The sequence below is a fragment of the Cryptosporidium sp. chipmunk genotype I genome (genome assembly GCF_004936735.1).
Source record: "Cryptosporidium sp. chipmunk genotype I strain 37763 chromosome Unknown contig_68, whole genome shotgun sequence".
Taxonomy (NCBI): Eukaryota; Apicomplexa; class Conoidasida; order Eucoccidiorida; family Cryptosporidiidae; genus Cryptosporidium; species Cryptosporidium sp. chipmunk genotype I.
In genome coordinates, this window is record NW_027125606.1 from 12,173 (window position 1) to 24,655 (window position 12,483).

General features: G+C 29.4%; 6 protein-coding genes across 6 annotated transcripts; 3 read left to right on the plus strand and 3 right to left on the minus strand.

Annotated features, from left to right (window-relative positions):
* Positions 1-110: 110 nt before the first annotated feature.
* On the plus strand, positions 111-1,826 carry ELE39_003541 (APG7-like ubiquitin activating enzyme E1; the record flags this gene model as incomplete). The annotated part of the gene is made up of 1 exon (XM_067346645.1): positions 111-1,826. The coding sequence occupies one exon, from the start codon at positions 111-113 to the stop codon at positions 1,824-1,826; it is 1,716 nt and encodes a 571-aa protein (XP_067200744.1).
* Positions 1,827-1,886: 60 nt separating this feature from the next.
* ELE39_003542 (an EGF domain followed by 10 transmembrane domains) lies at positions 1,887-4,943 on the minus strand (the record flags this gene model as incomplete). Its single annotated transcript, XM_067346646.1, has 2 exons — positions 1,887-2,554; positions 2,618-4,943. The coding sequence occupies 2 exons, from the start codon at positions 4,941-4,943 to the stop codon at positions 1,887-1,889; spliced, it is 2,994 nt and encodes a 997-aa protein (XP_067200745.1).
* Positions 4,944-5,747: 804 nt separating this feature from the next.
* On the plus strand, positions 5,748-6,029 carry ELE39_003543 (uncharacterized protein; the record flags this gene model as incomplete). Its single annotated transcript, XM_067346647.1, has 1 exon — positions 5,748-6,029. The coding sequence occupies one exon, from the start codon at positions 5,748-5,750 to the stop codon at positions 6,027-6,029; it is 282 nt and encodes a 93-aa protein (XP_067200746.1).
* A 307-nt stretch (positions 6,030-6,336) lies between these two features.
* Positions 6,337-8,496, minus strand: ELE39_003521 (translation initiation factor SUI1 family; the record flags this gene model as incomplete). Its single annotated transcript, XM_067346625.1, has 1 exon — positions 6,337-8,496. One exon carries the CDS (start codon positions 8,494-8,496, stop codon positions 6,337-6,339), a length of 2,160 nt encoding a protein of 719 aa, XP_067200724.1.
* A 254-nt stretch (positions 8,497-8,750) lies between these two features.
* On the plus strand, positions 8,751-11,261 carry ELE39_003522 (Sac1p family; the record flags this gene model as incomplete). Its single annotated transcript, XM_067346626.1, has 1 exon — positions 8,751-11,261. The coding sequence occupies one exon, from the start codon at positions 8,751-8,753 to the stop codon at positions 11,259-11,261; it is 2,511 nt and encodes an 836-aa protein (XP_067200725.1).
* Positions 11,262-11,335: 74 nt separating this feature from the next.
* ELE39_003523 (uncharacterized protein) lies at positions 11,336-12,262 on the minus strand (the record flags this gene model as incomplete). The annotated part of the gene is made up of 3 exons (XM_067346627.1): positions 11,336-11,902; positions 11,956-12,114; positions 12,173-12,262. 3 exons carry the CDS (start codon positions 12,260-12,262, stop codon positions 11,336-11,338), a joined length of 816 nt encoding a protein of 271 aa, XP_067200726.1.
* Positions 12,263-12,483: the final 221 nt, after the last annotated feature.

Genomic DNA, 12,483 nt, shown 5'->3' on the forward strand with positions numbered 1-12,483 from the left:
CTTACCATTTTCTTTGACTTTTTTTTTATTTTTCTTTAATTAATCCGAAAAATATTTTAACTTAAGACTTCAATAACTCTGTGATTGGAAAGTTGAGTCTTGTAAATTCTATGTCTGCTATTCTAAATTTCAACGATATTGAACATGATCATGATACTCACTTAGAATCTGCAATTGAAAATGCAAGGAAATGGATAAATAATAATTTGAATAATCAAGAAAAATTTCCATTTACGTTCAATCTATGTATTTATTTTGATTTTAAAACCCAGATAGTATATTACAGTGCTTTTTTTCCAAATATAAATACTGGTTTCAATATTAAAAGTGACAAACAGTCCGAGTTAGGTATTAAGATTATATCAAATTTACCAGAATATTCTAGTTTATACATAAATTTAAATAATATTAATAAAAATTCAAACTCAATAGCACTTCTTACAACATTGAAAGAAAGAGTAGTAGGAAATATTTGCAACTTCAACAATGGTAAAAAAAACATTGAACAAAAAGAAAGATTTGATTGCCCTTGGTTTTTTTCGACATTACTTACTATTTTACTCTTTGAAGATAAATATAAAAGGCCACTTAGTAACAAAGAAATTATAAAACTTTTGAAAGAATCTAGTTCCAATGAGGATTTCGAATTTGGTTCAGGAAATTGTTTTATTACAAATAAACATGTTAAAAATATAGTAACAATTAGTGAAAAAGATATGAAAGAGCTACAATCTGATCACGTTTTACTTTTTGATTTAAAAAATTACTTAAGCCCACACGAACTTCAGCAAAGACTGAGTACAATGAATATTGATTTAATTAAATGGAGACTGATACCGAATTTTGAACAGATTCATTTTAAGTATTTGAAATTCTTAATAATTGGTAGTGGTACATTAGGTTGTAGTGTTGCTAGAAATCTTATTGGATGGGGTATACGAAATTTTAAATTTATTGATCATTCTAAAGTCAGCTTAAATAATCCAATGAGACAGTGTTTATTTACATTAGAGGATGCAAAAAATAAGAAAAATAAGGCTCTAGCTGCAGTTGAGAGACTGCGATACATTTGCCCTGATATTCACGCAGAAGGAATCGACTTTGAAATTCCAATACTAGGTGATTCAACATTAACTCCTGAGCAGTTTTTGAATTCAGTCAATGAAACAAAAAATAATATACTTGATTCAGATGTAGTAATGCTGCTTACGGACAACAAAGAATCAAGATGGCTGCCTACAGTTCTTATTGGATTAATTAACCGCTACCATAATAGAAAGAGACCAATACTATGCATCACGGTTGGATTAGGATTTGATTCTTTTATTGTAGTTAGAAATACATTTACAGAAACGGATGATTCTAGTTCTGGCTGCTATTTTTGTGGAGATTTTTCAATAAATTCAAAAAACAACGTATTAGATATTCCAGTTGATCAACAATGCTCAGTTGTTAGGATGGGAGCAAGCTATTTCGCATCTTCAATTGCAGTTGAATTAATTATGAATCTTTCTCAACATCCATTAACATGGAATGCTCCTCATTTAAACAACGCATCCAATAAATCTGGTGAAAATAAAAGCCTTCTTGGTACAACTCCACAATGCATTAGAGGCTTCTTAGCTGATTTTTCGTTCTGTACTGATCCTATTCAAAGAAATAAAAGTTGTATTGCTTGCTCAGATGAGCTAATTAATCAAATTCATAAAGATGAAGCTAATACATTGAGTGAAATATTTATTAACCCTCGAGAGGTTGAATCAATCTCTGGATTAAGCAATTTTAAATCCAAAATGGAAAAATCAATGATAGAAAATTTTAACTAATAAAATTACTAGAAAAATTATTTCACTATTCAATTTTAGAATTTCAGATTAATAAATGCTTTATTTATTTTTCCTCTGTGATAAAGATTTAGATATTCCTTGTCTATTGTTTTGTACATTCATATTTTTACCATTTCTAGATTGAAATGTGAAATCTTTCACTTCAGAATCACCATCAATGAAATACTTAGATCCCACCATGCTAGTGTGACTATATCTTTTTGATGACTCTATAGAAAGTCCTTCATTATACCATTTCATAAAATTCCTTTCAACTTCTTCTGATGAAATGATTGAAGTTCCTGCAATTGGAAGGATATCTTCAAATTGTTTTCTAATCTTAATATATCTTGCATGATCAAATTCGTGGTCAAGTCTTCCATCCAAAGGATCCCATCTTGGTGGAAGAATCAACTCATTTAATCTCTTCATTTCAAGTAATTCTTTAACATCAGGCCTTACAGGAATGTTGAAGCCAAACACTTTATCATAAATTCCATCATTATTAAATTCTTTAAGCTTTTTGTTTCTTTCTTTTCTAATTTCTTTAGCTACCATTCTTGCGTCTATTATTCTTAATCTAAATTCTTCATCATCTGGATATACCATCGGAAGTGCATCTGGAAATAGTAATTTAAAACTTTTAGTTTGTACTTTATTCTCGTTTAAATTTGAACATCTAACGTCCGAAAGAAATTTAAACAAATCATCTGATGCAGTTTTTAATACTAATTTAAAAAATTAAAATTGATAGTTAATTATTTATATGTATTTTTTTTAGTCAAACTTACGTGTCGATTCTCCAAATTGATGAGAAGAAAATATTACTCTAGCTCCCTTAGCTCTAAATTGCGAATTTTTTACAGCTGTTTCTATTCCAAGAATTCTTATAGTATTCATAATACATTTTCTTACTTCTCCCAGTAACTCAATTTCATCTTCAACCGGAAAGTCAGAATTTGATCTATAACCCTTAATCTTTGGAATTAAGTACCTTAAGGTTTGACCTTGTGGTTCATAAAAACCAGCTGAATAAAGTAATTTACCAATTTCCTTTGCTTCACAATCAAAAATATTTCCTTGCTCGATTAAATAAAGCATCTGTGCAGCAGCTTCCTCAGGGAAAGGTGACTTAAGAAGTCCTAACATGAAATTAGTTTGTTCGTTATCACCAAGTTTGTGTTTGTAATAAAGTGACATTCCATCATTAGATTCTTTTGCATCCAAAATCTGTTCTTTATCACCATATAATTGTTTATGTTTGTTATATTGATGAATTAAAAAAATTGTATCGACGAATACTTGTTGAAACATAAACAAAGCTGTCCCAATATGAAGAGCCATAATGGAGATCTCAATAACAAATTCAAGTTTTGGATAATAACTATAAATACAAAGTAAACAAAGGATAAATATTAATGTGAACCCAGAAATTATTGTATTAACATTTAGAGTTGTAGAAAATATCCACCAGGGCTTGTCCATACCATTCTTTTTACTACTGTCACTGTCATCAACCGGAGAAATAATACTTTCAACGAATATTAATACGGAGTAAATTGAGAGTGCGAAGATTATTAAATATCTGGCAAACACATAATTAAGATTTAGAATATTAATTATCCCACTGATGATATAGAAGCGAAATGATTCCCAATATAAAACTGAAATTTTATAGCCAGAAAAAAGAAAACTGCTACTAATTGCATACAATTGATTTTGTCTAATAATCTTTTTGCGAATAGCAAAACCAGAAATTATATTAATTAATGGAAACATTGTACAATAGTAAATATATCCAATTAGCGCATCATTATTTAGTGATTTACAAGGTAATGTATAGCATTGTGATTGAACTGTACCAAAGCCTGGAATATTTGTGCAAGTCATTGAAACTATTATGGACCAAGAAATAGTAGAATAAATAAGCGTCAAAAACACTTGTGAAGTACAAATAAATCTGTATGTAGACTTTTCCGTTTGATCCTTAAGAATTTTATTAAATTTCTCTAATCTTGCAGATGAATCCATAACTTTCATTCTATTTAACTCAGTTTTTGTGTCATTTTCTTTATATATTTTGCTTACATCAATTATATGTTTAAAAGTAAACACAATAAATAAGATTGCAATACCCAGAATCGGTACAGAATTTGCAACAAACAAATCAGCATTTGCATCAGTTAAATTTTCTTGGCCAACCGATTGCATGGTAATTGGAAATAACTTAAAGAGGCACTTCGATGGAAAAATCCCCATAGGGAACCACAGATTAGGTGCAAGAAGTTTTAATATTTTGAGATAATAAATGAAGAATTCATCCATATTTCTAAAGTCAGCATCTTTATACTTAACAAATATACCATATGTAGTGCTAATAGATATGAAAAATAGTAAATTCTTGAATTTAGCAATTACTGCTGAATTTCTTCTACTTAATGCTGTATATTTTATAGATAATTCACTGACTCTTGCAATACCATAAGAAATGAGTAATACTATCGCAATCATCCCAATAAAAACCACCAACAAAAAATATTGATTTGGGCATTCAACACATACTTTCTCAAGCCCATAATCTAATGGAAAGTAATCACTAGTGCATGTATTACATAATGGACCAGTATAACCTTCTTTGCATCCTTTGCACTCTGGCAAGCAAGCCTCTTCATGAGGACATTTTATTAATATGCCTACGGTATAATCACTGAGCCACCAACCTCCATTTTTAAGTTTTTCGTCAGTCTGGCAATAATCATTATCAAATTTTCCTGGGCAAAAATATGTTTGAGAAATTACAGGGCATGAAATACAACTATTGGTTTTCTCTAATTTGAAATATCCAGGATTACAGATACATGAATCAAAACTTTCCGAACCAGTGGCTCCATATGTACTAGAATTTATTGGGCATTTTGAACAAGAATATAAATTAGTAGTTAACCCCACAGTGTCTTCTGGGCAAGGCAGGCATTGATTTCCATCAAAGTAGTTGCCTTTTTTACATGGAGTAACTAATGAATCAATAGCATTAGTTGGTCCTAGAGAAAGAATTGATAACAGAACCAGTTTAACTAACGAGAACCGGGCTTTATATCCATTATTACTCTTCAGCATTTTTACATTTTATGTGTCCACATGATATTTTATCATAGAATTTTTGGATGAACTTTTATTTTCAATTAATTTTAATCAATTGTTGCTTTTTAGTTTATGATCTTATAACAATTTAAGTCTAGACTTGCAAATTAGCCAAACTACAATTATTTTTACTAATATTATTAATAGTTGGAAAATTTGACTTCTTAAAATGGGTCATCTTACATGTAAACCGCTTCTGATTGGCGCCATGCATTTATTTATTATTAAGATTTATTTGTAAAGTAAAAAATACGATTCGAAAAAAGTTTTACTTATATTTTTGACAATTAAGATTTTACAGTCCCACCCATAAAGTTTAGTAAAAAAGATTTTTAAACTTAATTTATATAATTCTACATTTTATTGCATGTATTGCATGCTTGCGTGAAACACAAAGAATTACCAAATTAAAAAAAAATATTAATAATAATAAGGTCAGATTGTTGAATAAATAAACTTATACATTAAAATAATATGATTTATTTTTAATTAAAGGCATAAACTGGCTTAACGACATTAATTAAGGTCTCCTAATTTTTTATCGGTTTATTTTTCTTTAATGTTTTCTATCTTTATGTAGTAGCCAGAGTTAGTCATTAGGTTGCTACTCTATATTAATTCCATAATTGTATTTTTATTTAATTTAAAAAATTTATGGAATTATTTTTTTTTTTTTTTTTTTACGAAATAACGATTATAGAGGGTAGATTTAAAAACGAAATAAAATCCGATTGAATGTTGTTAATAAAAGAATTATTCATGAATTAAGTATTTTCAACAATGAGAATAAATTTATCATTATTTTTTCTCTGGTTTATTGTAACTTTTACACAAATATTTTTTCAAATTTCAGAATGTATTCAGATTAACACTTTTAATTTATCTTCTAATGGAACCATTTCCCATGAACAAAAATTAAAAGAAATTAAAGAACACTTAATAAAAAATATCACAAATAATTCTACAGAATTGAATGAAGAGGCAAGTCTCAAATTTTTTAATTTTAACTTTTCTAAATCATATTTTATAGGTACTGGACGATACTATAGAAGAGCTTACTGACCTTTCTAATGAAATCGAAATAAAGCTTAAAGAATTAAAGAAAAGAGAATTGATGTAAGTAAAAATCAATAATTGATATGTGTAATTAGCGATCTGACTTTATTTTTTGATAGAATGGATGTTGACAAGAAAAACATAGGTGTATTTGCAAGTATTACAATGATTGCTCTTGTATTATTATTTTACCTTGGTGTAGCACATATGGAAGACGCGTTAAAGGATGCAAGTATTCTTAATGGCGATGTTGTTTCACCTCAAAACGTAATATTTGACCCAAGGTGGTAATTAAAAATAATTTTGAAAAAATTCAACACTGTTGTATATAAGACTTTGGAATCCCCCATCTAGAATTTAAGAAGCCACATAGTTGTGAAACTACATTTCCTTGAATGATTACCCCCAAATTACTATTTGATGGGTACTTTTTTATTTGGGAAACTGTTGCAGAACATGCAAACTTTTTTTGGCAAGACTCTGCAACTTCTTGAGGGTCTAAATTAAAATGGCTTATAGATGGGCTTATAATAGTAACATGTTTTCTAGTTCCCATTCTAGATTCAGAATAAATTTCAATGGTTTTACAGGGCCCTTTATGTATATTTGGTTTCTTCTCAGAATCAGGATCTGCTTTATTCCTAATATAATGAAATATTTTCAAGAAGTTCGGAATTTCTTTGTAGGCCAAAGAAATAGGAATAACTTTATTCTTAGCATAGACAGATTTATCATCCAAATGCTTCTGAAATAAGTTTGCAAGGACTTCATCCAGTTTTAAATTAGAAGACTTTTCTTCAAAATTATTGTTTGGATTTCTTGTTTTGAGATCATTAGAATTTATATAATATTCCAATGCAGTTCTTGCATCTGAGATTGTAATAAATATTTGCTCTTTTTCACCTCTTGATGTTCTTATTTGTAAGACTTTACCAAGACGGCACACTTTAGAATTATAATAATCCACAACTGGAAGGAAGTTTTGTTCTGGTTGGTATAACAGGACGACTTCAAATTGTGAGTTTGTTACCTTATTAAGTGTACTTTCACCTTCTAAAGACCTTTTAGTTTTTTTTTTAGTTGGCAGTTTTGATGATATTTCACTATTCAAATTATTTTTCTCCATTTTTATAACTTCCTCATCATTAATATCTACAATATTTAGTACTCCTCCTCTTCCTTGTTTAATTAAAAAAATGTTTTTCTTCGAATAAAACTGGAAAAACTTCTGAACTTTTATAAATGATGATTTTTTAATATCAGCTTGAATTCCATAATGTTTTAAGCAAAGCCTGGTAATCTTATCCCAAATAGCAGATGAATCTGTAGGTAGTAAATCCCTATTAGAAGAATATTCAGATATTACTTTTAATAACAAAGTTTCCAATAAAAAATCATAAACTTCTTGAGAAAGTTCATCAGGATGTTTTTCGCAGTCATTCTCATGTTTAAAATACTCATATTGTATTTGTGGTAAAGTTATTTCATTTTCAGAAGCTTGAAGTTCATTAGCGTTTTTTTTAAATAAATCTTGATTTTTTTTAAAGATTATATCTTCTTTGTTCTCTAAGGTTATATTTTGAAACTCTTTAGTGACTTTTAAAGGCATTTCAGGTTCTTCATTATTTAGTTTGATTTCTTCTCCCGGATCTATGTTGGTTATTTCGTTGAAGTCCATGCTCCCTTCTAATGAAAGAGTATCATTACAGTGGTGAATAACTTTCAATACTTTACCTTTACGAGAATTTTGATCTGAAATATCATCCCAGTCAACCAAAGAAGTTCCTATTGCTATTGGAAAATGGTCACCAACACATTTAATTGTCCAAATCTGGTCCCTTCTAATGCTTTTTATATCCTTGGTTAATTCAAAAATTATTCCACCTGCCATTAGATCAGCTCCATTAAAAATGAACTGTTTTGCATTTCTCAAAATCACAATACTTGGAATTGAGATTAAAGAACTGTGAATCCATAGAAAATGCATTGTAGGAAATAATCTGTCCATGTTAAACTCGAATAGCCATGGTAACGTGGCAGGAAGACTTTTCAGATTTGATAGATTTGGACAATAATTGAACTCTGAGATAGGGTTAGTATCATTTTTAGATTTATTTTCTGAGTTTGTTCCAATAAACTCCTGCTTTTCTGAGTTGATTGTTTTTATTTTTAATTCAACACTCTTTAAAGCTTTACTGTCAACAGTTTCTAAATTTTGTAGATTTGAATTATTTAAAAAAAAATTAGAAACATGTTCAAACTCTATTCTATAAATAACACCTCTTTCAGTTCTATTTCCCTCAAATTTTGCAGCAGTGATTTTTAAATCATTTTTTTTTCTTTTGCCCAATATTAAATCACCAATTTGAGATTCCAAAGTAAATTGCTTTATAAGCCGATCTCTCAGTTGAAGGACTGCACGACGACCAATCAAAGTCTCCCCACCGGTTTGAATAACTTTCTTCTTAAACATAGGGCTTTAGGTCTTATTGGAAAAAAAGTCAGATAGTACATTGGAGTTGGCGCCAAGGTCTTTTGGCGGTATTTTTATTATTGGATTTAACAAATTAGCATGAAAGTTAATACATGCTATAAGAATAAAAAACAGGGAAATAAATATAAACACTCATTATATTTAACAATATTAGTATTGGCAATTTATATTAAGTAGAAAGCTAATTCAAATCAAACATTACTTTTATAATCTGGATGGAAAGATAGATTATAATGATTGGCATATTTGAACCGGAGTTAAGTGTTGTAGAACTAATTTCCCCAGTGGGGAAGTGGCTAAAAGTTACTAAAATAACTAGTAAACTTAGTGAAATGAGTCCAATAAAGCAGAGAGGTACTTCTTTGTTGCGCTCCTACTCGAACAGGAGCTCTGAAATAGAAAATTATACAGTTAACAACGCAAATAATATTAAGAATATTTTTAAAACAACAAAAGAGGATCTCTATATAGGATATTTAGGGTCTGTAAGTACTAAAGAACCTGCTAAAATTCAAGGAATTACCGAAGGAAGTTGTTTTAATGCCTATGCGCTATTAGGAATATGGAGATATGATAAAGGAATTACTAAATGTCTATTTGTCACAGAAGCAGAATTTGTCACAGAAATTGGACAAAATGAAAGAATATACAAGGTTAATGATGTTTTGTTTGTGCCATTGATAACTAGAGAAAATGAGTTTTCATGCAACAATATTGAGAAAGAAAATGACGAAGTTAATGTTGAAGAACAATTAGACTGTGAATTTGAGAAAAAAATTAAATCTGTAAAAATTGCTGAAAATATGATTCTTTCTATTTTTAGAAGAGGAGGATTTTATTTTTCAACGAATCCCAATGTTGATATTACAAGAAGCATTAGACAATCAATAAAATATGGAAGTAAATCTGGAGATCTTCCTGAAGAAAGATTTTGTTGGAATTATAACTTTCTTATGCCTTTATATGAAGGAGGATCATGTACTTCAAAGTGGGCGACTCCTTTATTATCAGGATATGTTGGATTCACTAGGATGCATTTTGAACAAGCAACCAGTAACGAAGCGCAAGATAAAACAATAGTTGATTTCTTATTGATATCAAGAAGAGATTGCAGACGGCAGGGAGTCAGGTATTTATGTAGAGGCGCAAATTCAGATGGAAATGTATCTAACTCTGTAGAAACGGAACAGATTATTTTAGTTCGAAGACCAGAGTCTATTTACATTTACAGTTATTTGCAATATAGAGGTTCAATACCAATAATTTGGAGACAACCCCCAAACTTAAAAAAAACTCCTCCTGTCGAAATTTACAAAGGAGAGAGATGCCAACAGGTTGTATTGAATCGCCACTTTAATGAACTCTCAAGGAAATATTGTAATCAGTCTGGGGATGGTGATTTCAATCTAGAGTCTGAAATTCGAGAAAATAGCAGTGGAAAGATACTTGTAATTAATTTGATAGATTACCGACGGGACGAACTAAACTTAGGTTTGGAATTTGAAAAATACCTTGACAAAGTAGATCTTAATGACATTTACTGCGATTCTGACTCGTTATTGAAAAAAAATAACGGTTCTCTAAGACCAATCCTAAAAGATGAAGAATGTAATAAAAACTCAAATATTAAATTTTGCTGGTTTGATTTCCATAGTGAGTGTTCTAAAATGAGATGGTCGAATTTAAAATACTTAATTAAGAGACTTGTTGATATTGGAATGGACGATTTAGGCATTACATCTTTAGAGATTCAGTTAAGGGATAAAGTTGGTGATTTATCTCCAATAATTGGCATAGTCCAAGGACATTATTCTAGCTCAGATAATGAGTTTAAAGTTGTCATAGGTAATATTCAAGATGGAATTTGCAGAACAAATTGTATTGATTGTTTAGATAGAACAAATGTAGTTCAGTCGGTAATTGGAAGAAGGGTTACCCATAATATTTTGAAACAAATTCTAGAATTGAAGTTAATTGACTTTAGCACTACTAGCCAATCTGAGCATGGACCTGCATTTGAGCCTTTACCTGGAAAAGATTCTTCAAACGAAAGTATATTCAGACAAATATGGAGTAATAACGCAGATGCTCTTAGTAGGCTATATAGCGGGACTCCTGCGCAAAAAACAGACTTTACAAGATATGGAAAACGAACAAAAAAAGGTGCATTGCAAGATTCGATTTATTCTATTATTCGATTTTTATTAAATAGTCTAATAGATGGTTATACTCAAGATGCATATTACGTTTTTACTAATCAATGTAGTTCGCCGAATAGTGACTTAGGAATTAAAAAGAATATTCACAATTTACTTCTAAAGAATAAGAACAAGTACCTGAGCCCACCTGTTATGATAGCACTTGGACAATATTTGATGCTTGTTACATTTCTATTACTTTTCCCAATAGTGCAGTTATTATTCACATATTCTCAAACGCTTTCTGGTAATTTGGCATGTATGCTTTTAGACATTATTTACATCCCCTCAAAGTTAATTTTTCATTACTATGATACTAAGAGAGCCCAGTACTCGTATTTAAACATCATCCCCACTTTTACAGATTACTTCTTCAATCCAAATGAATGTCCAATTCATGACATATCTGGTAGCATAATTTCAATTCTTCTACTAATTTTTGGATTTATCCAGTTTCTTAAATACAAAGGTCCGAAGGTAGCAACTAAGCCACTCTTAGATGAAACAAATTCTCAAATTTGGAAAAAACAAGAAAATAAGCAATAGTATCTATCGTAATGATACTGAAATTATAGTTATTAAAGTTGTAAAAACTTATTAATTTGTTATAAAATCTCATATTAAGAATAATTAAGTTTTTGTATTTCCTTCCTTTTATTTTCCCTTATTTGGAATCTATAGAAGTCATTATATATTTTCTTCTTTTCTTTTTTGTTAATTTGTTTCTTTGCTTTAAATCCTTGAGTATTTTTTTCAGGTTCAAAACTGTGGATAACTGTGCCATCTGGGGCCTTTTGTTTTCTATTAACTACCTTAATAAAGCCATCTTCATCTGGTACAGTTGACTCTAACTTTAAGTTCTCTTCCTCTATTTCTCTTTCAATATCATAATTGGTCATATATGAATCAACCTCTTTTTGAAGCAAAACTGAGTTTGCTCTTTTATTAGTGATTCTCATTAAAATATTTTTGAATCTTAAATCACCTCTATCCAACAAAAAATTCTCAAGATCATTAATATAAAGCTTTCTAATAGAATTTTCATATTTTTTAATAGAATCGTCCCTTATTTTTTGTATTGAATCTTTCTCGTTAAAAACAATATATACCCAAGAATTTTCTATACCAGTTTCCGAGATTTTAATACCAAGCTTATTTACATTAGAGCCATATTGATTCGTTGTTATCTATAATTTATACAAAAATGAGAAATAACTTATTTATTAAATTTGAAACTTACTTCTTTAATGAAGCCAAACTTTTCAAAAACATGAATGATAAAATCTTTAGTAAGCGAGGTGGGCACGTTATAGAGCAGCAGGCCCTTTTCCTCATTATTTATGTTAAAAATCTCTGAGATATCATTTGTATCAGTATTGTTGTTAATTCTACCCATTAACTATTATGTAAAAAAGTAATAAATTTATTGAAATTTAAAATGCGATAAATAAACCCACCTCCAAATAAACTGGACTATTTCCATTAAATGGAATATTAAACTGAACAAGTTCTCCTCTTTTTTGTAAGTTAGATTCCAACTTATTCATTCTTTTGAATAGAAAAAAAAAAATTGTCAAAAGCAGTCATAAAATACCGGCGCTATTTGGCGCTGCTTTGTTATTGAAAATTCATGAATTAATTAAGCATGTGGAATTATTAAACAAAACCAATTTCAAAATTAAATTTATAATGAAACAATTTTATTTGTTATTGTTTTAAGAGCTCTGGAGCTTAAATGCACGGCCATATCTGATTGTTGACTAATTTT